At 38.0% G+C, this 22,127-nt stretch overlaps 1 protein-coding gene across 1 annotated transcript in view; it reads left to right on the top strand.

The window, feature by feature from the left end:
* The window catches only part of ANKMY2 (ankyrin repeat and MYND domain containing 2), a 31,714-nt gene that overhangs the window by 5,322 nt on the left and 4,265 nt on the right, over positions 1-22,127 (top strand). The window contains exons 2-9 of the mRNA XM_009282092.1: positions 2,260-2,324; positions 10,614-10,752; positions 12,633-12,731; positions 15,430-15,590; positions 16,715-16,929; positions 18,079-18,214; positions 20,100-20,228; positions 20,661-20,802. Of these exons, the coding sequence (XP_009280367.1) occupies positions 2,260-2,324; positions 10,614-10,752; positions 12,633-12,731; positions 15,430-15,590; positions 16,715-16,929; positions 18,079-18,214; positions 20,100-20,228; positions 20,661-20,802 (1,086 nt within the window). The remainder of the gene's footprint in view (positions 1-2,259; positions 2,325-10,613; positions 10,753-12,632; positions 12,732-15,429; positions 15,591-16,714; positions 16,930-18,078; positions 18,215-20,099; positions 20,229-20,660; positions 20,803-22,127) is intronic.

Raw genomic sequence — 22,127 nt, forward strand, 5'->3', positions numbered from 1 at the left:
ACGGGGCTCTGAGTAACCTGATCTAGTTGAAGATGTCCCTGCCCATGGCAGGGGTTGGACTAGATGACCTTTAAAGGTCCCTTCCAAGCCAAACCATTCTATGATTCTGTGATTTGTTACTTGAAGGTAAACTAAAAACACCTGATGTGCTCCATGCATTTCTATATGTAGTTTTGAGGCAATTTGAACCCATAAGAAATTTTATTTATAGTTTTGGGGCTTCACTCTCAATGACATTAAAATGTTCCTCTGTGTCAGAGACACAAGCATAGGGCAGTCAGCAATGCATTTATTGTGGATCGGAATCAGTTTGATTGACTCAGATTGACACTTAATCAGAGTTTCAGGCCTTCGTCTTGCAGACACTTCTATCTAACTTACCTGATACTTATGCTTAGGGTCATGGGATGGTTCAGGGTGGAAGGGACCTCAGGAGGTCTCTAGGCCAACCTCCTGCTCAAAACAGGTCAGCTGTGAGGTCAAACAAGATTGCTCAGGGCTTTATCATATCAGGCCTTGAAAACCTCCAAGGATGGAGACTGCACAGTGTCTCTGGGCAGCCTGTTCTCCTGCCTTACTGGCCTCATAGTGAAAATGTTTTTCCTTATATCCAGTCTGAAGCTTCTTTTACTTTTAACTTCTGCCTTTTGTCTCTCGGCCTCCTACCACGCACCACTATGAACAGCCTGGCTCCAACTTTAAGCTCTAGCCAATTCTAGAAGTCTGACTTCCGTCAGTTTAATATCTTCTTTGGAAATCCTTCAATGTTTTGACATACAGAACCTGAACTTGTAAATGCAACTTTGCTTTGCTGTACTTGCATCAAAATTTACTTTGAAGATCACCCCTTGAAGACTTGCTCTTTCTGATGCTTGTTCTTTTGCTGGAATGTTCTTCTGAAAACTACTCCAGGTCCTAAAAAGCTTCTCACATGTTTAAAAAAATATATATATATTTGGGGGCAGTAGGCTAGTTGACAGTGCCCTGACTGTCATTCAGTGTATTTTACTGGGTCTTTATCAAGTGAGGTGACTCAGGTGACTGGCTTTTTTCCCTAAAATAATTAATTTAAAGAAAAACAGGTAAAGAAACTTGTTTAGCATGGTTAAACCACACCAAAAGCTTATGAAAAGAAATTATTTCTAGTATTTGTAATGAGCCAAAACTGAAGTTGCAAGAGCTGCTTTGCTGAAAATTTGCTGGAAGAGCACCCACCTCCTTGTGATATAGTGAAGATAAACATGAAGCCTGTCATCAAAATCAGGGATGTAATGCTTATTTTTATTAAGCACATCACTGCTGAAAGAGCTTTGCTTATGATTGAATCAGTTATCAGAAGTTTCTGTTAATTTGCAATAAATTTCATTCCCCAAACTTAGACTCTTTGAATGTTCTTTTATTTCTGTTTGTTTGAATGTCTGTTGAAGTTGCATTGACATTACTGAATAGGCCTTCGAAGGGCTTTAAATCAGGTTCTTAGATCTGTGGCTTAACTGAAAGGATTCTTGTAGCAAATTGAAAAATACAAAGTTATGGCCTATTTTTCCTTGCGCAGTTGGTTTTTTTTTTTTTCAGACCTCAGTCTACTTATGCATTTGACAATTTTTAGAAATGTCAGTGATCAAGCTACCTCCATCCTTGCCCTTTCCACCTCTATTTTCCATTACCAAAAGCAAATTCCTTCCATTTTTGTGGACCTGGGAGGTGGAATGTTGCAAGTTTCAAATTTAAACAGGAAAGGAAACGTGAGTAAATTATAAAGCATGTTTCATTCAGACCATAAAAGTCTTTGAAATGGGATAATTCCCTTTTGTGAGAATTTAGCTCTTTTAGACATAAGATGGTCCAAAAGAGGTCAAAGTGCAGAATGTGTTAAAATGCTCAGTACCATTTTACTCATTCAGAATTGTTCTGATGCGCTTTATGAAGAAACATATTAGCATCCTGTTCTTGTGTGTGGAGATCAGTTACTTCACGAAAAATAGATTTTTTTACTTCTAGTGCATGCTCGCAGACTACTCTTTGATGTTGTGACTTCTTGGCTTTTAGCTTCTAGAACAGAACACTGTTCATTCCTAAGCCTCTTCACTAAGTGCAATTGACTTATTGGTGGTTAATCTACATCCCAGCTGGTTAATCTACAAAGATTTTGATTCTAATCAGGAGTGGAACTGATCTTTTTCCTCTCGATTCTCAATTTATTCCCTTTCTCACCCCCCACCCCTTCTCTCTCTTTGTGTCTTTTTTTTTTAATTAAAGGAAACACCGAGGAGGCTGGAAGGCTACTGGGCAGCAAGAATGTCCGTGTCAATTGCTTGGATGAGGTACAGCGAAACTGTACAAGCATTATGCTGGGTTTAGCAAGGAAAATACTAGGTCTGAAGGCCTTCTTGTTGTTAAGTAACATTGCTATACAGACTCCTGGAAATCAGAGTTATTCTGAAGATATTTCTAGCCTGCAGCTGAATGATGAACCTTTGAAGCGCTTTTACTTTTTTTTAAGAAAGTTTAAAGATTAATGTTACTTAAAGTACTACACTGTTTGTATTTTCTCTCAAGCTCCTGCATGAACTTTGGTGTCTGTAAGGTAAGATGAACACTGCAGCAAGACACGTGGGGGGTGCTCCCTGACTTCTTGTCACCTCCACCAAACTGTAGTCCCTCTGCTTAGATAGCAGCAGATAGTGTGGATAAATAATGCCTGTCCCCATCTCACGCTTGCATCTCATCGCCCAAAGCCTTATCCTTGCAGAACAATAAACGTACTCAGTGAGCGGCTAGGTCAGAAGTGGAAAACACACAGTCTTTTGCAGAGACAGATGTGATAGACATGTAGAAGGTAAAATCCTTAAGTGCTACCTGAAATGGGAGGAAGTTCGTGGAGAAAGGACCCTTGTGTGATGTTTATATGTTTCCTCTTCTTTTTCTTTTTACAATGTTTTTCTAAAGCGTGCAACATTAATATGAAGAGTAACATGGAAGCAAAACTGTAATTGGCCAGCTTGCATGTTAGATCAATGTGTAATTTATCAATTTAAATGTCAATTTGTGTTTTTTTCCCAGCTTTATCATTTTGTAGGATCACTGGGAAATTCAGGCTAGAAGGGACCTCAGAAGGTCTCTCGTTCACCCTCCCACTCAAAGCAGCTTCAGCTCCGAGGTCACATGAGGTTGCTCTGAGCTTTATCCTGTCTGGCCTTGTAAACCTCCAAGGATGGAGACTGCACAATACTTCTGGGCAACTTATTCCACTGCCTTACTGTGCTTATGGTGAAAATGTTTTTTCCCTTATGTCTGAACCGCTATTTCAACTTCTCTCATTGTCTCTTGCTCTCCTGCCACCATAGCTGAAGAGTTTGGCTCTGTCTTCTCAGTGATCTTCCTGTAGGCACTGGCAGGCTGCTGTTGGGTCCCACCAAAGCCATCTCTTCTCCAGGCTGAACAAGCCCAGTTCCTGCAGCCTCTCTTCACTGCACAAGTGCTCAAGTTCCTACCATGTCTTGGTGGTACTCCACTGAACTCACTGCAGTTTATCCATGTCTTTGTTCTACTGGAAGGCCCAAAATTGGACAGGGTATTGTAGATGTGGTCTCATGAATGCTGAATAGAGGAAAATTATCACTTCATCTACTGGTTATCTTCCTGGAATGTTGTTAGCCTTTTTTGTGCTGCCAACAGATCCATTTTCTGATTGTTCTTAAATACAGTTAAATATTTAAACCTTAATTTCTAATGTATGAATTTCAACAAGCTTTGGACAAACTACTCAAACTAAGCTTTACAGTAAACTTTAGGAACACAAGGTTCAATGTAAGTGTGTTTGCAAGTGTGCTTTATTGTATGGACTTTAAAAGCTTTTCTTCTAGTGTAATTGCTGAACTAGTGCTGAACGACTGCACCCTTGATGCAGTATTAATGCAACATGCAGGATTACTGTTGAGAGGATATGGTTTATTAATAGAAAACATAACTCAGTTATGCCTCAGGCTATCGTTAAAGAAGAACAGTATTAACAATACTTGCCTAATGCTCACATCTGACTAAATACACCCAAGGCACATAAGGCTTAAAAAGTTCATGCAATGGACTTCTTGCAGTCTCCTTTTTACCCCCAAGAGTGTGTAATGATGCATATTGAACAGGAAAGGGTTCAGATTTGTTTAGGATTCTTAAACCATCAGTCATCTCATGTCAACTTTTAGAGTTTTTCTATTATAAACCATTTTCTCTCTAATGTGTTATTCTAATATCTATACATAAATAGAGTGTGTGAAACCCCTGTTAAACATTAGCTTCATCTGTTATTCAGCGTTGACACAACTGGAGGCTGCATCAGGTCTTATTTTCTTCTGCTGCTGCCTTAGCTGTTTATGCTGAAATTCACATTATTATTTATATTACTACTTATTTTATTAATGTTAAGAGGAAACAGCCCTGAAAATTGAATGCTTAGATATTGAAATGGGAGCACAATTCAGTTGGGAACTAAGAACTCATTTCCTTCCTTAAAGTCCTTTTTACATGAGAGAATCCACAGAATGAGCACAGGTTTAATGTAATTCTCTCTTCTATTTGTGGTACAGCAAACATGCAGTCACAATTTAATAATTTCCACAGGCTGGAGAATCCACAGCATCCAGAACATATTGCACTTCCTGATTTTAAAAAATAAACACATAAGATGTCCCTTTAATTTTTGGTTTGACCATATATTCTAACTGCTTAGATCTGCTTTTTTCTAGATTAAAAACTACTGACAATCAGCAATCTTTCCTCTATGTACCTTCAGACAAGGACCAAGTCACATTTTAATATCCTCCAAATGCATTCACTTTTTAAGTATCTTGCCTAAAGTTATGTTTCTTCAGTAACTGAGCTATAATCATGGCTCTTTTCCGAATCCTTTCCAGTTGTTTCAGCTTCTTCCTTCAAAAATGTAGGCATGAGCTGGACACAGTGTTTCAGCATTGCTTCTGCTGTTGTTACATGTATTTAAAAAATAAAAAAATCGCTCCTCTTAAGTCTATTTGCTTTTCCTGCCCATGTGCCAAGACTGACTCACCTTTCACCTCCTCCTATCTGCAGTGCTCTACCCAGAGCAGTAGGCCACTTGAAAGCAGAGTATTTATTCAAATTGGTTTCACAGATGCCCATCTTCCAGAAGTTTGTAGGTATCCAGCAGATACGGTCCTGGTTTTATCCAGCATCTTTTCTGACTGAATCAGGTTTTTTTGTTGTTGTTTCTTTGTGTATTTAGGTAGTCAAAGAAAGGAAGGGTATTTAAGCTTAATCACTGTCTTTATGAAAACAAAGAAATACATAACTCTTCCACAAAACTTGTCTTTAACAGTTTGACTCTGGCAAATTTAAAACTTCTGGGGCATTTAAGCTCAGGTGTGCCAAAATATTAGGACAAATAGATGGGCAATGGAAATGGATGCAAAATAAGCACAAATACATTTCATTTAAATGCACACTGCTTAGTTATTTTTTGTCCTATTTTAGTTGGAGTGGTTGCTAATTTGGAAACGTAGTATGGAAGAAAATGTTCAGGAATTTCTTTTCCCTGGGAGTACAGAGCTTGTAAATAGTGTTGTGACTTCACGTTGGCAATTTGCTGACTTCAACTCCACCCATTTGCAGGGTGTGGCTAAGATCTTTCCTTATTATTTCATCTTATTACGGAAAGGCAGTCTAGAGGAAGTGCATGGGATTTCTAGCCGTGGAATTTTCCTCCAGTCATGTTGGTAGTTAAGGTTGCAAAGGAGCAGTGTAGTACTACAATCCCATATTTTCTGCAGATCAAGCAGAGAGACTTGACCTGAAAAGGCTTCACGGTTTTTCTGTATTTAAAATAATATTAAGGTCGTTCATAATCTTCTTATATACAGAACTATCATAACTATCATTTGGCATTAGCAGCATTACTTTTTTCCTCTAGTTTGGTAATTCAGCTGTTCACTTCTGTAATAAAATACATCTTTTGGAAACAGTCCGCTTCCATATGCTAATTACAGAACTGAATACTTTCTGGGAATTACAGCAGCAGCCTGCTTATTAGTGTATGAGATGTGTAGCTTTACTTGTACTGATTATGTTCAATGGAGGGTTCTTCAGTTAATCTGTCTTGCTATTCCAGTATGAACTTCCTATGCTAGCAGAAAATGCCCAGATCCTTGGCCTTTATTGAGGAGAAAGAGTTCTGTCTTTTGATGTTTTTTTACATAGTATTTCAAAATACACAAACCAGAGAAAATTCAACAGCTATGAAGAATTATCTGGTTTCAGTTGAGGTCGCTGACTGATGCAGACTTCAACTTTTCATCGCTGCAGATGAATAGAAAGATCATCAGAGAAATCTAATGTGTTACATATGTGAAACCAACAGCTCAGCAGGATGACTATAAAGGAGGAGAACTATAGCTATGATCGACATCTAAACTCACTGAACAGTAGTTCATATTCTAATTAGTTCATACTTGGCTATAGCTAAAATTACTTGTGCATGTATCTGTTGACTACCTTCCAAATCCAGCTTACAGTAAGTTTAAGATAGGTAAGGGCAACCTTACTCAAAAGCTTTAAGGGTGAAATTTCTAAAGGCTTTCATCCAGTGAATATTCAAGTCGTGTTTCTAGACTAGCAGCATTCAGTACCATTTCTGTTAGAAGTCAGAGACATTTTTGCAATCCAGTTCGAAATACCTACCTGAACTAGTCTTAATGAGTTGGTCTGATTTCAGTAGTGCTCCTCCTTTTTATTTAGGAGAGTTGATTTTGAAGACATTCCTCAACTAGTATTTCTGTGTTCCCTGTGACACCTGCTCTTGTTGCATCCTATTTTTCCTTTTTAGTAACTTCCCAAATATTGTCTCAAATAAAAGCCAAACCTCCAGTCTATGTGTTTAGTTTGTAATTTTCTGAATGAATACAACTGGTATAGTTGCCTGAATCTAAAGAATAAAATAAGGCACTTTTTCCACGTTAATGTGGGGCTGGGTTCCTCATTGCAAAATGAGCTGGGAAAGGGAGAGGTGGATGCTTTAACAGTGTCAGCACACAAGTGTCTACGACAGTTGTTCAGCTAGGGTTTTTACAGTCTTTTGGTTTTGTTTTTTCTTTTCTTTTCTGGTTCTATTTACCCAAATCACCTCTGACTTAAACTCCAGTTAGGTAGCTAGTGTTCACACATGCAGTGTCATAGTGTACCCCAATACCTGCTGAGGGAGCCGCTCCAGTGTGATCCAGTCCATGTGTGCCATCTTGGCCATGTTTCCACCGTTGAGTAGAAGGGTGAAGTGAGCATGAGAAGTGTAAAACACTGGGAATGTTAGGACCACTTGGATTCCTCTTTTCTCGTGAGTAACATGAGTCTGTGTGGCTACTTCAGTAGCAAATCGTCAAGTGTGTTATCCACAAAACAATGGCTTTTAAAAATATACATGTATCATGTCTGTGTTCTTACACAGTCAGCATGAGTGTTTAAATGCTTGCAACATAGTCAGTTTTTCTGCCAAATGTGCACAGGTCACTGGGATGCAAGATGGTCTGTGTATTTTTTTTGTTTGTCCCAACTCTTGCTCCCTGGCCATCCCCTGCTCCCCAATTCTTCTGGACAACGAAGGTTGAGAAACAGTGTTGTTGAAAACTTCCTCCGTAGTTCCTAGAAGGCAGAAGGTTGCTTTTCCAGTTTATTATCTTTATAAATTTGTTTTTATTCATCCTGTGGAAGCACACCACTCCCAGGTGCTGAAGAGAGAGAGACTGACCTCCTTTCTTCTTCCCCCACTTCTGGCGGTGGAGTCCAACCCCTCCCTCGTTCTGGTACTCATCTGCCCCTCCTGCCTCCCTACACATCCTTTTCTTCCCTTGTCAGCTGATTCAGCCCACTGACCCTGCGGTAGTATTTTTTTCTTCTTCAGTTGGCTCCCCCACCATGGCAGCATTAGGTCAGCTTAGCTTTTGGAATCCCATCCCTCAGTCTGCTTCTGGTGTATTTTCAACATCAGGAACTGGGAAGGGTGGTGTGTAATGGCTGGGCTGGCTGGGCCATGAGGCATAGACCCGTTGTGCCGGGGAGTCCTTGTTGGTTGATGAGCTGAAGAACCTAGTCAAGGGAGGTGCCAAGCAATTTCTAGAGGCACTGCAAACTCTATTCCCCGTGTACAGTCAGACATACAGGGAATACTTAACAGCCCTGCAGAAGGCAGGAGATGTTAATTTTGCTCCCTGTAAATCATGTAATGTCCCTGCAAAGTAAACAGAACTGGAAAAGATTCATTTTTGTCCTAGGGAATGAGGTTAAAAGACTGGATTTTTCGTCAGAAGAATGTTACATAGTAGCTGCTAGAAAATGAATTCTTCATCCTATGTTCCATACTGGAACAGTAAATAATTTGTTTCATCTGTATGCTTAATAAACTGTCTGCTAGCTTAGTCTTTTAAGTCTGTTGTATTGACAATCCAAATGTCATCTGTCAGAAAACAAACTGTTACTGGAGCTGTCTTTGATATTCAGCCCGAGAAGAGTATTTGCAGTCATTTCAGTTTCTGCATAGGAACATAATACAGGATACCAAGCTTTTCCAGCTAAGCTTGTGTCTAGCCTGTCCCTTTTTTGTTTGCTGTGAATGTGAAAGGCTGATATTAGTGTGACTTTAAAGCCAATTTTCTAACAACTGTCCACGTTTTCTGCTTGATATGGTTTTTTTTATCCACCCCACAGCCTGACACTTTCAAAATTTAATCAAAGGCTTTTAAAAAAAGTTTCCCAGGAGAGGGGGATGACAAAAAAACCCAACTCAACGCTTTCCTTTGTCCTAGAATCCTCAGACAGATTTTTTTAATTGAAACAACTGGCATTCAAGATATAATCAAACTTAAAGTCATTGTTTTCTTAAAAGTTCCTTCTCCAGTCAAAAACCTTATGGTGTTCATTCATATCCCCTTACAGCAGTACTTTTCTGCACTGCTAAAGGAGGCAAATCTATACTAGGACTCCAGACTGGGATTGGCCCATAAAAATTGCTGTCAATATAACATAATATAACATAATATAGCATAATATAACATTTTATATATTAGGATAGAAAGCCTTTACTTAGCTTTATAGGACCACAAATGAAACCTAGCAAAAACAATGGCAAATTGGTTTCATGTTTGTGAAGTGATCTCTTCAGGTCTTTTGTTTCTTTAATGACAGTTTATATTGCAGTTTACCAAAATATTTCAGGTTACTAAAATATAGTGCATCAAGTAATAATTTTTTATTGTTTTCAGTTAGGATGGGGAATAATGAAAATATAATAACTTAAAAATTATTATAACTTTAACTTTCCCAGTTTCTCTCACTTTTAGGAGGGAATTTTTGAAATTTATATTTTTGAAAATTATACTGATAAATTTAACTCAATTGGGTTTTATTCTATCATAAATTGAAACAAGAAATATATTAAGGCTCAAACTGACAATTACATTATTTCAGAGTATCACATTACCATGCGTTTACAGAGCTGCAGTAATGGTGTACATGAGTGTATTCATGCACACGGCCTTAACCTGCAAAAAAAAGGAAGAAAATGCAATTTTGATTTCCTTCACAGACAGACTAAGGAACACACCCTTGTATTCAGTGTTGGAGAATGTTCTTGGGCAAGTACTATGTCTTGGCTGATAACATGATTCCTGACTTGATGTTAAGTGAAAATAAACAGCGTATTGGAAAAGGCATATCAAATTCTAAAAATGGAATGTCATGAAATTTTCTCAAACAGAACTGTGCTTCTCCCTTCCCTTTTTAGAGGGAGAGAGCCTGCACTAACAATTCACCCTAGTTCTGAAAATTTCCCCTAGGGTTTGCCCAGGTTTGCATTTATAATTACACCAGTGCAACTCTAATAAAAACTCAGTGCCTCCCTTGCTGAAGCTAATCCTTTTTGTTCTGGTGCAGTTTATCAAAAGGCAAGGTTTGAGACTGTGTGGTTGCTAAAGTCTAGCTAGAGCTGTGTATCCTTACACAGGCATTCAGAGCTCTGGCTGATGTAAGATCACAGACACAATACCAAAAGGGTGGATAAGTGGGAGAGAGGAGGATAGCACAATTACCAGTAATCGTGACTAAAAGTGAGCAAGATGGGTTTCAGAAACTGCAAATCTTTGTAATGGCAAAAACAGCAAGAGCCTATTCCTAATTTTCTTGTTGCTTATCATATAATGCAGGGGAGAAAAGAAATAACTTAGGAACCTAACAAATTTTCTCAAACAAGCTTTTCCCGCTAGCAGAAGCATTAGTTGTCTTTAACACTAATGTCTTGTACAAAAGGCCAATGACAAATCGGCAGTAAATGGTTTTCATTTATTCAACACTGGTCTGTTTTCAAATACATAGCACAGCATAATCAGAAAAGTGACATGGAAGTGGAAAATCTACTGCAAGTTGGTAACCATATTTTTTCAGGAAGATTTTGTGAACTTTGTTGTTGTTGCTAACTTAAATATTATGTGAGGCTTTGGTAGTTATACTGAGTATGTATGTACAAGTAAAAGTTATCAGTGGTATGAAGATCAAGAGATATAACTAATTCTTTGTTGTACGCTACTTCTTTCTTTTGTTAGCATGGCATGACCCCTCTAATGCATGCAGCGTACAAAGGGAAAATAGACATGTGCAGGCTGCTCTTGCGACATGGGGCTGATGTTAACTGCAATGAACATGAGCATGGATATACTGCCTTGATGTTTGCTGGACTTTCAGGTAACTTCTTACTAAACTTAGCTCACTGATTTTTATGACATCGATAGGTACGATTTGCTATAAATTAATTATTTAAAGAAAATGTCAACACCTTTCTATTACTCAGGTTTACTGTTACTTACGTGAGCCATGTGAATATGTCAAGACCAGTAGAATCATCAGGACAGTGGAACAGGATAGCTACTGTTCAGGCTTGGGATCCTTTTTCATATAAAAATTGACTTTGTTGAGTATTTTGAAGCATATAGTCTATCTGTACTTCGTCGTGTTTGTCAGATCTCAAAATTCAGTCTCCTGAGACTGTTTCCGTGTGCAGTGGGATACGTTCTGTTTAATTATACTGTGTTACACTGAAAAAGATGCTGCACCAAACTGCCTTTTTTTAGGACTACAAATCAGTAGCTTTTATTAATATTTGAGGCTTGTCAAATCAATCCAGTATTTTTCAAATTTTGCCTTTCTCCTACATTATTTTTGCCATTATCTTGTGGACTTTTAAAAATGTATTTAGTAAGTTTTAAAAACATGTTTTCTCACATTAATTTTCCCTCTCACCTTACTTTTTTTTCATGAGAGTGCTTATAGCTGTATGTATCTTCCCTGTTTCAAGTGGTGGTTTGCAGCCTTCCTCTTGCTATTCTTTTTCCCCAATGAAAGGAATAATTATTTCCTTGAGTGAGAAGAAGACATTACATAAAAAGCATTGTTCCTTCTGGGAAAAAGACTAGATTTGGGAATATTAGGTTATTTTAAGTATCTTCTACTAGGCCACTTACGTCTTCCCAAAAAGGAGATTCTAGGGAAGTAAGATTTCTTAGCAGGTAGAGTTTAAACTCTGCCTTCTTTCATCGTAAGTATGAAAAAAGAAAGGCATATGTGTGTATATGAACCTTAACTGGATCATTGGATTGCTTTTCTGCTAAAACTTTGGTAAAAAGATTTGGGAAATTTCAGCATTCTGTGGCACTGAGTAATGTCAGAGCTGCAGCAGATAGATAGGAACAAACTCTTAGAGGTTGTTAAATTACTGCAGCTTCATGGAAAATGCTGGATTTTTACCGTTTTCTCACAGCTGACCTTTTAAGCTGTCATCCTGGGCTTGAATGCTTCTGAATGTTGACTTTAAGGTCAGTTACCTGTGAGTGCAAAAGGTACATGAGCACTACTGACATGATGCCTTTGTTTTTAAATCAGAAACATTCATTTCCATCCACCACTCCCTTCTTCTTTTATATTTGCTTTTCTGTACTTAGCATATGCACAAAAACTGATAAAGAAAGAATACCTTTGAAAGCAGAACCAGCATGAGTGGTGACAAGTGTCCTTATTAGTCTCTGAAGGGCACCAATTAAGTCATCTAATCTTCCCATCAAATTTTAGCTTCATTTTACTTGGGTTTTAGCCCAGTCTGAACACCCAGTTCCCACTGCGCGAAAGGAACAATCTGTTCCCTTCTCTATGCTCCTGCTACATAATAGTACTGGATTTGTTTTTCTTCTTAGAATAGCAAATGTTGTAGTTGAACTGTCAAACTAGATTAGTAGAATTTGCTCCTATACTGCTATCTAGAGGGACCAAGCTCTAGTGTAGTTATATGCATATGACTCCCATAAGCTCCACACTGTGCATTACAGACAGCAGAGCTGTACCCTGCCTGAATTTAGTTTTTACTTTGATTTGACCTTCTGGAACCATAAATAAGGAGGCAGCACTGTGCCTTTCTTTTAATCCATTCTTAAAATAATGACATTAAGAACATTCATTTCCCTCAGTGTTATTCCTGGTCTATAAGAAATTCACTCCTTGTTTTTCTACAACATAAAGAATTACAAGTTCTGGTTTGTTCTCTCTCATTCCCCATATCTTCCCCCCAAATTCAGGAAACAAAGAAATCACCTGGATGATGTTAGATGCTGGAGCAGAGACTGATGTTGTCAACTCTGTGGGAAGGACAGCAGCTCAGATGGCTGCTTTTGTGGGTAAGGTGAAAGTCTATTATCATTTCTTAAACTCCTAAAGAAGTAAAATGTTAGATTCTGCTGCTTTTTATTGGAAAAACATTATTTAATGACCTGTTCTGAATGGACACAGTTGTTCAGCTTTTTTTCCACATCTCATCCTATAACAGAGTCAATTTGTGTTCTATTCCCGTGCTTTGTTTCATAAAAGCACAAATGATCTTATCTGTAAGAATAGATGCTGCTGTTCTCCAGGTGTGCAAGGTTTTGCAATATCATCTCTTTGCAAATAGTAAGAGTGTCGTGGTTTAACCTCACCCGGCAACTAAGCACCACACAGCCACTCGCTCACTCCCCCCTGGTGGGATGGGGGAGAGAATCGGAAGGGTAAAAGTGAGAAAACTCATGGGTTGAGATAAAGACAGCTTAATAGGTAAAGCAAAAGCTGCGCACGCAAGCAAAGCAAAACAAGGAATTCATTCACTGCTTCCCATCGGCAGGCAGGTGTTCAGCCATCTCCAGGAAAGCAGGGCTCCATCACGCGTAACGGTTACTTGGGAAGACAAATGCCATCGCTCCGAACGTCCCCCCCTTCCTTCTTCTTCCCCCAGCTTTATATACTGAGCATGACGTCACATGGTATGGAATATCCCTTTGGCCAGTTGGGGTCAGCTGTCCTGGCTGTGCCCCCTCCCAGCTTCTTGTGCACCTCCAGCCTTCTCAGTCGGTAGAGCATGGGAAGCTGAAAAGTCCTTGACTAGTGTAAACGCTGTCTAGCAACAACTAAAACATCAGTGTGTTATCAACATTGTTCTCACCCTAAATCCAAAACACAGCACTGTACCAGCTACTAGGAAGGAAATTAACTCTATCCCTGCCGAAACCAGGACAAAGAGGAAGCTGGTAACATCTGAGGTGTCTGAAGTGCCGGTACGTGCTTCTGCAGTACAGAGTGCATAATTGGAGCTTCCTTTGTGGGAGGGAACAGACGTAGCGCTAGGAGTCAGGAACTCTCATCTGAGCTTTGCCTTGAGCATGCTGTGTGCTGGCGGTGAGTCACCTCCTGCCCTTCTCCCTCTGCATGTGGAAGAGGGAGAAGTCTTGGAACCTGTTCTGACGTAGTCAGTACTTATTGACCTGAACTTAACTAGAACAAGATAAAAGATTTGTCATTCCAGTGTGCTGTGTGATCCTGGGCAAAACATGGAACCAGGCTTTTTTCTGTCATGTTTCTTTTTCTTGTCTTTTTTTTCTAAACCCTTTCTACTTCTTTACCCATCTTGACAGTGCTGGGAGATTCCTGCATTAATATCCCCAAATATACCACTTTTTCTCTATTTCTAGCAAGGATGGGTGATAAAATATTACCAGGAAAAGTGGAGTCATTTTAATGACTCAGCTATTGCTGTCCAGATGACCTTCCCAACAACCAAAGTGAGGACCTGTATTTTCACTTCAACACAACCGTCTCGTATTGTTTAAGTGTCCGAGAACACTCTTGCAAGTCCGTTAGGTGTTCTGGATTCAGGAGCCTACCTTGCCATTTAGATTTACTTCCTTGAATAGTGAGTTAGTGCAGTTTCAATTCAATCATACCTCATTCTCGTCTTTTAAAGAGGAAAAGATTGACATTGCTCACTTGAGGTTCAAGCAGCAAAGCCTTAACTATTCAGTTAATATGTCAGAGAAGTCCACTCCTATTAATTATACTTTTGATTTGGAGAGTCTTTTCCAATGTGATGCTGAATTGAGTTATTAGCGAGTGGGGAATGTTATCTCCAACATAATTTTGGAGAATTCTTGTTTAAAATCTCATCACGTCACCAAGGTAGAATAAATATTTTCAGGCATACTGAGATATGCTACTCTGTAAAAGTCTGACCGTTGGAATCCATTCCTGTTCTTTTTTATTCTCTGTCCAATCACTATTAATTCATCTGTCTGTGTGTGGGAAGTAGGGATACTTCTTCCTCTGTCATTTGTCTTACACTGTGCTCTATTAGCTTAGAAGAGTCTCTTTCAAAACAGTGGAGGGTTTTAAATGCTGGAATTTGGTTGGCTGTGTCTTCTACTGATTAATAGGATTAGTGCCAAGATAAATCAGTCAATTTAAAGAATGTGATCCTGAACTAGAGAAGCTAAATTTTACTTTCCCTTTAGCCAAGTAATCCATCATTTTGTCAGATGTAGAAAACAAGAAGGGGGTGTAACTTCTCTCATCTTGTTGCTTTCATCACAGTCCTTTTTTTGGTAAATTTTAAGCATGTTCTGTTCTTGTAATTTCTCCTGCTTTAGGTTAATAAAGTACTATCTGTTTCAGGTCTGAAAACTTACAAGTCCCAGTGCAAATGTCATTAATTTTTGAAAGTACAAAGTGGAGAGAACTTTTCTTGACAAATTTTAACACCAGTGTGACACTACTAGTATAGTATAACTTTGGGGAGAAATACCTGTTCTCTTAGTTTTGGCTTACCAGGGAAGGAGGATGCGGGAAGGGGATGGAGTTCTCAACATGAAGTTTCAAGAAGTCATTCCCTGCTGGGAGTCAGTAAGTTACACTTACTGAATGTAAAAGTATGGCAAGAGTTGCCTGTTACCGGTGCAAAGCTCCGGTGTGGGTAATTCTCACCTGTATTGCTTATATTAGATTTGGTTTTAGATCTCTTTTTTTGTTATTATTTCATTTCATTGGTGATTTTTTTTTCTTGTGTGTCTCTAGGTCAACATGACTGTGTGACCGTCATCAACAACTTCTTTCCACGTGAAAGGCTGGACTACTATACTAAACCACAAGGCTTAGATAAAGAACCAAAGCTGCCAGTAAAATTAGCTGGGCCTCTACATAAAATTATTACTACTACTAACATGCATCCTGTTAAGGTGGAGTAATATGTAAATTGTATGCGTTTGTGGGCATGGGAACTGTTTCTTTATGTCAGAAAGCATTCAACTCTTCAGAGTCCGATTGAGATCAAAAGCATTATCCATTAATTTAGACACTTCTGAAAATGAGAAAGAATGGGGCTCAACGTTTAGACATGACTAAAAAATGAAGCTATTTCAGTGTTTATATACACCAGAATCTTGAGCTAAACCTTTAAGTGCAGAGATTCTTATTTTTTGCATCAATAACCATAAATAGCTTTCTTTTTTTCCTAGCCCCACTTGAAGTGGAAACATAAAACAATTTCCTATCTTAACAAAATCTCGTTGTTCTCTCAATACTTGTCTCAGCATGCATCTTCCTACCTTCATCACTGGTTCACCATAGCAACATCTACTGCTGCTGCTGTTTCTGAAAGTATGGGCAAGAGATGTTTATTTTTACTTCTCAGCATATTTGCTGAAAATAGTGTCTTTTCTGGTTTGCTCTTCCAGTGTAGTTCAGAGAAATTAATACACCTAAATTCAAAGACAAGTTCCTGGGGCTTGCCGTTCAAAGTCAGGAATTTGCCAACAGTGGCCAGCCAGGTATCTGTGGTACATACAAACAGTAATGCACCAGTGGCAGCGAATTTAGTGAGTAGAATATACAGTTTCCTCTTAAAATGGTCAGTTCAGTGCTCTACTAGTCTACCTGAAGTACTCCAAGATGTGAGGTTGATGTGTTCTGTGAAACTGCTTGAATCATACAAGTCCAGTTTATTTTAGGTGTTCAAAAGGAAAGAGATTTTAGGACAGTGTATGGTAGTTTCTGTAACTGTTTCTTTTGAACTGGTTTTGATTCTTCAGGTTCTTATTCTGGAAAAATCAGTATTATTTTTAATACCGGTCTTAATTTTGAATGTTCCTTTTATGGGAACTGTGAATTACAGTATACTAAATAGTAATACTAAGTAATGACTGAAAAAAGAAGGGGAAGACCGCATAAGGCGGAAGTAGAGGAATATTAGAAACTCCATTGAAATTTAGCTACAATGAGCTATATAACCTTTAATGCTAATGTACAAATTTAAAAATACTAGTTCCTAATTGGATTACATTTTTGTCAATCTTTCTCATAGATTGTGTTGCTGGTAAAAGAGAACCCTCTATTGGCCGAAGTAGAAGCACTGCAGAGATGTTATAGGGTTCTGGATCTAATTTGTGAGAAATGTATGAAGCAGAAAGATATGAATGAAGTACTTGCTATGAAAATGCACTACATCAGTTGCATCTTCCAGAAATGTATTACATTCTTAAAAGAGCGAGAGGATAAACTAGATGGATTTATCAAAAGGTACGTATTTCTACAGAAAGGTCTGAAGGCATATGTATGAACCAGCTTTACAGATATCAGAAAAAGACAACTGTAATAATAGATTGGATTGTCTTGGATAAAGGCTATGCCAAGTTTTGAATTTTGAAATAATCCCAGTTGCGGTCACTTCAGGGTGGCACTGACGCCCTTTTTTCTGTCTGAAGTGGCATTGTCCTTTTCTGGGGTACAAAGGAAACATTCCTAGAGTTTCAGCTCCCTGCTGGAACTGGTTAGAGCTTGGCAATCAGACATACACTATGAAACAGCAGAGAGCAACATGTGGTGGAGAAAAAGGGGAGTGATGGGCTTGAAAAAATAATTTCTCAATGTCCAATATGGATCATCTGGGAACATTTCTCTTGCCATTTTGCTCTCCAGCAGTCATACAGGGTGAGATTTTTTTTCAAAAACACTTAAGCAACCAAGAACTGCAAATCCCACTGGCTCTGGATGAGACTTGGACTCTTAAATCGCTTAGACCTTCAGAACCTGCTCAGAGTTACAAAACCAGCTGCCTGATCTTAAGTATCAAAGTAAATGGCCTGGTTTTTAGAAGGATCACATTCCCCATAGACCTCCATGGATTTCTACATGCTGCTGAAAATAAATTATGAAGTCAGCTTTCACATACTGAAATCAAATAGTTCATCAGTGATCCATATAAAAAAGTAGGAGCCAACCAGATAAATATAGAAGCATCAGTACTATAACACGTTATTAAACATAAGTAAAGCAGAATTTGTATTTTAAAGTATTGTATGTTCTTCAGTGCTATTTTTACAATGCTCATTTTTAAACACAACAAAGCATTTTGCTACTTCAGTCTGATGTAGATACTAGTCTACCTGTAGATGATTATTTTTCTCTGGGTGGCTGAATGAGTAAGTAGTGGTTTCAGAGCATACATTTAGTTATTTTCTATTTCATAATGATTGTGCATTTGAATAAAAATAATTTAATTTGCATTTTAAACACTTGCATTTGAAGTTGTTGAATTATTTTAAATTATAATTCTTCTCTATAATTTGAAAAAGGACAGTCAGGAGGACAGCGTACAGCATGCTGTGTATTTGTTCTTGAACATTTACTATGTGATTTCTTATTTTACTTCGGTTTTAAAAAATTCAGTCTCTTGAAAGGGAGAGATAAAGATGGTTTCCCTGTATATCAAGAGAAGCTAATTCGAGAAAGTATCCGAAAGTTTCCTTACTGTGAAGCTACGTTGCTCCAGCAGCTCGTGAGAAGTATTGCTCCTGTTGAAATAGTAAGTTTTTCCTGTCAAGAAAATACTTTCTAAGCAACTTGCATAGTAAATTCAGTTTAAACTAAGCCAGCCATCTTTCTGATTCTCAGCTTCTGCAATGTATTATATTAAGCAAAGGTTTTTGAATGTCCCTGAACTCTCGGCAGACTGGAATTTTATTTTACATATTGCAGGAAAATGCTCTAAAATACATCAACTAGTAGGTTTTTTTCCTATGCCCATAATGAATGCTTAAATACCTCAGCTTTTAAAGAAGACTGGAACAGTTTGTTTCTGTGTCAGCGCTTTCTTTTCCTACTCTGGGATGTCTATTCAGTTTTTCTTTGCCAATTTGCTTTTACAAATTGTAGATTCAGACACAGATGAAACCCATTTTGTGCTCTTTTTTCACAATGTCTAAATTCAATTTAAGATCAAATAATTTCCTAGATTTAATGCATTTCTAGTGTACACAAAAAGTTGGTAATATATGGTGGTAGAGTAAGGGAAAACATTCTGTGAAGCTCCTTTTATCACAGGGAGAGGCAAGATGATGCAATATAGAGTAAAATGTGTATCTAAAGTAGGAAATCAAAATTAGAAGAAAAAATCTAACTTCAGTTTTCCTCATACATCTTTGCTAACACACTCTTTATTATAGTACTATTAATTAGTTCATAATAAATCGTACACAAGAGTTGTTACTCTTTTTTAAGAACGTTCTCTCTGGTCTCTGAGAGCTAGATGTTATGTGCACTAACACTGGGGAAGTGGAACAATTCTGTGACACGTTTGGATTATGCTGAGCGAATTAAAAATAGCCTCCATCTTAAGTGGCTCCAGTCTACTAAAGTGTCCTGAGGCTTAATGCAATCCCTACTGTTTGTCTAAGCCAGAAAAATAAACACAGTGTGAAAACATAAGCCATCATGATGCATTAAGACTTGCTTTAGAGTAAACATTTTCCTTCCTGTCCCTTTTTTCTTAGAAGAGCTTGCAGTCTTTTCTGCCTTCTCCCTTTAAAGAAATACAGTTTGTTGCATTGGATTTCTGTCCATTATGCAGAACTGGGAAGGAGGAGATGCTATAAATTTTTAATTGTCTGGGAGGCCATGACCTTTGGCATGCACAATTACTTGGATTCAGTCTGGGCATCTCAGCATTGCCGTAGTAGTTATGATTGTGCATATTCCATGATAGACTAACAGTTTAAGGATTTACTCAGAGCTGGAGCAACTTGGCATGTTTTTCCTCTAGTGTTTATATCATTGCCCAAAAGAATAGTTGTAATTTATGGTTACCAGTAAAATATACTAAATCTTACTGCTTGTATTGCATGGGAAAGATACTGCAAATAATATCTAAATAATAATATGCAAATAATTGTTTTGAAGATTCCAAGTTCTGACCATTTGGTCTGTAGTATCTGAGTACACTGAGCACAACAGTATTTCAGTGACAAGCAAAATATCTTTCTGTGTGCCAGCACAGAGACTAAGCTGCAAAAACCTGCTGCATGTGATCTACAAGTGGATGACAGTGTGTAAAGAACACTGAGTTCATGAATAGTATTATTAATAATTTACAGAGTAAAAAATGATAATTTTTATCCTCTCTTCTACAGAAGCTAAAGACTAAGTTATATATAAAAATTTATCTAACTGTACAAATGCTAGGTTGTGCATGTTAGTTGAAGTTCTATGATTTAGTTTTATTTAGGTTGTGCATGTTAGTTAGTTGAAGTTCTATGATTTAGTTTTATGTTCTTGCTGCTATGGCATCTTCAGCGAGACTGCAGCTGGCCGCCTGGAAGCTTGCATTGCTTGTTTTATTTCTCTCTTGCGTGTCCCTCTTTATGATAGTGTTGTTTTTTAATCTCATTACCACCTCCTGTCTTACCTTTCAGGGTTCCGATCCTACAGCTTTTTCTGTACTTACACAAGCTATTACTGGCCAAGTGGGTTTTGTGGATGCTGAATTCTGTACAACTTGTGGGGGAAAGGGAGCAGGCAAAAGATGTTCAGTATGTAAAATGGTAAGAATCCATAAATAGTTATAATGAATCACAAAAAATAGTGCCACTGAGGTGCTGAGGATTTTGAATGCTTGACCATTTACTGTGTAGACTTACGAGGAATGGCGTGTATGCCTACACTGAAAACGTGCAAGCCATCTACTTCTGGGAGAAATGCCTGAAATTCACAAGTAGGAGTACTTGGATTTCCAAGTGTGTATGTTTAAGAATTAAGAAAGAGTAAAATTTCTGTATGTTTAGAGTTAACAAAACAAACTATTCTTTGTAGAGTTTTATATAGGTTAGAATCACTCCATATGACCTTACAAATTGCTTAAAAATACCATTAAGTAATATACATAGAGAGATTTAACTTGGTACACTAAGAAATACAAGAATATCGTGTATCTTTTTAGTATGTAAAGATGAATTGATAGCTCTGGTAACTTTCAGGTGATGTACTGCGACCAGAACTGCCAGAAAATACACTGGTTTACCCACAAAAAAGTCTGCAAGACCCTGAAGGAAATTCATGAGAAACAAGAACTAGAGGCTGCCAAAGAAAAAAGGAAACAAGAAAAAAAGCAAAAGAAAGGTTAGGATCTATAGTTTGCTTGCTGAAACTAATGCTGCATTAACTGCACCACAAGGAACAATAGTAACAGGTCTTAAAATCTGTAACAGCTGAGGTTGAAAGAAAAATCTTTTTTGTAACATAACAGCATACCTGCGTTTGTTGGAATTCTAGTCTTTCAATTTACAAATGCCATGTACTTTCTAAAATCTGGTTTTTAATGCTAGAGTTACACAGGTTTCTACAACTAAAGCATTCTGAATTACACTGCACTGTTTCAAAATCCAAATCTTTAATCAAAATCACGCAGAAATGTCATGCTACTCTACCTTTCGTTGGAGGTGTTAGGACAAGTTGGATAAAAGAAAGCAGCCCACTCCCTCCGGATGCAAAGGTTAATGTAGATGTTAATTCACCTTTAATACTTTCTTCTTCATAACCACAGTATCAAGTTGTGTTGTGTACTTTGAATGTGAAGAAAGCATTACTCTTTAAACTGTTAATGGTGGTTTTTTTCTTTAATAAGCAAATAATTAATACAGTGTTTTTTCTGTCACTATGTATCACACACCCCCACCCTTAACTTACTCTGATACAATGTTTCTCTAAGTGAAATAATAGGAAAATCACTTTTTCTCTTTTACAACGTTAGATTCCCCTTCCCCTGTTTTAAGGATTGTAGAAATGCACTGGACAAATCACACTTTTCTTATAATGGTAGTATTCTTCACTTCAGCTGGACTGTAAAAACTATAGCAGGATATAAATTAGTAATAAATTAGTAATTATTGAAGTTTCCAACAGCTTCCTGTGATGATCCCGTTACAAGAGTTGCTGTTGCATGGGATCAAGATGACTATGGAAGTTGGAGGCAAGGATACTAGAAATCCCTGAATATATTGCATACCAATACAGCAAAACATAATGAGCTGTGAGCAGTGTGATGCCTCACACTGGTGACAAATACACATGCTTGCAGGTTCATATTAACTGAACAAGTCCGTGGCCAGGTGCTGTCCTCTTCGGAGGCAGACAGGATCTTGGTGGATGGCTCTTCTCCCTCCCTTCCTAAAAAGGGAAGCTAACATGTTTTGACATGTTACTGCTGTACTATCTACATGTTAATCTTCACTAACTTCTTCAGCTACATGGCCAACACCTATAGACCTTATCAGATTATGCATTGTTAGCAAGACAGTGAATTCATCCTAGCTTCAAGTCACCTTGTGAATGGTGTTGTATCAAAGCTCTTCTTACCAACAGCAGTTTTACTTCAAAAAGCTAATGATACGCCCTACAAATCCTATACATCGGGGCGGGGGCGGGGGGGGGCTACCCCAGCCGCA

This window comes from Aptenodytes forsteri, unplaced genomic scaffold (genome assembly GCF_000699145.1).
Source record: "Aptenodytes forsteri isolate BGI_AS27 unplaced genomic scaffold, ASM69914v1 Scaffold164, whole genome shotgun sequence".
Classification (NCBI taxonomy): Eukaryota; Metazoa; Chordata; class Aves; order Sphenisciformes; family Spheniscidae; genus Aptenodytes; species Aptenodytes forsteri.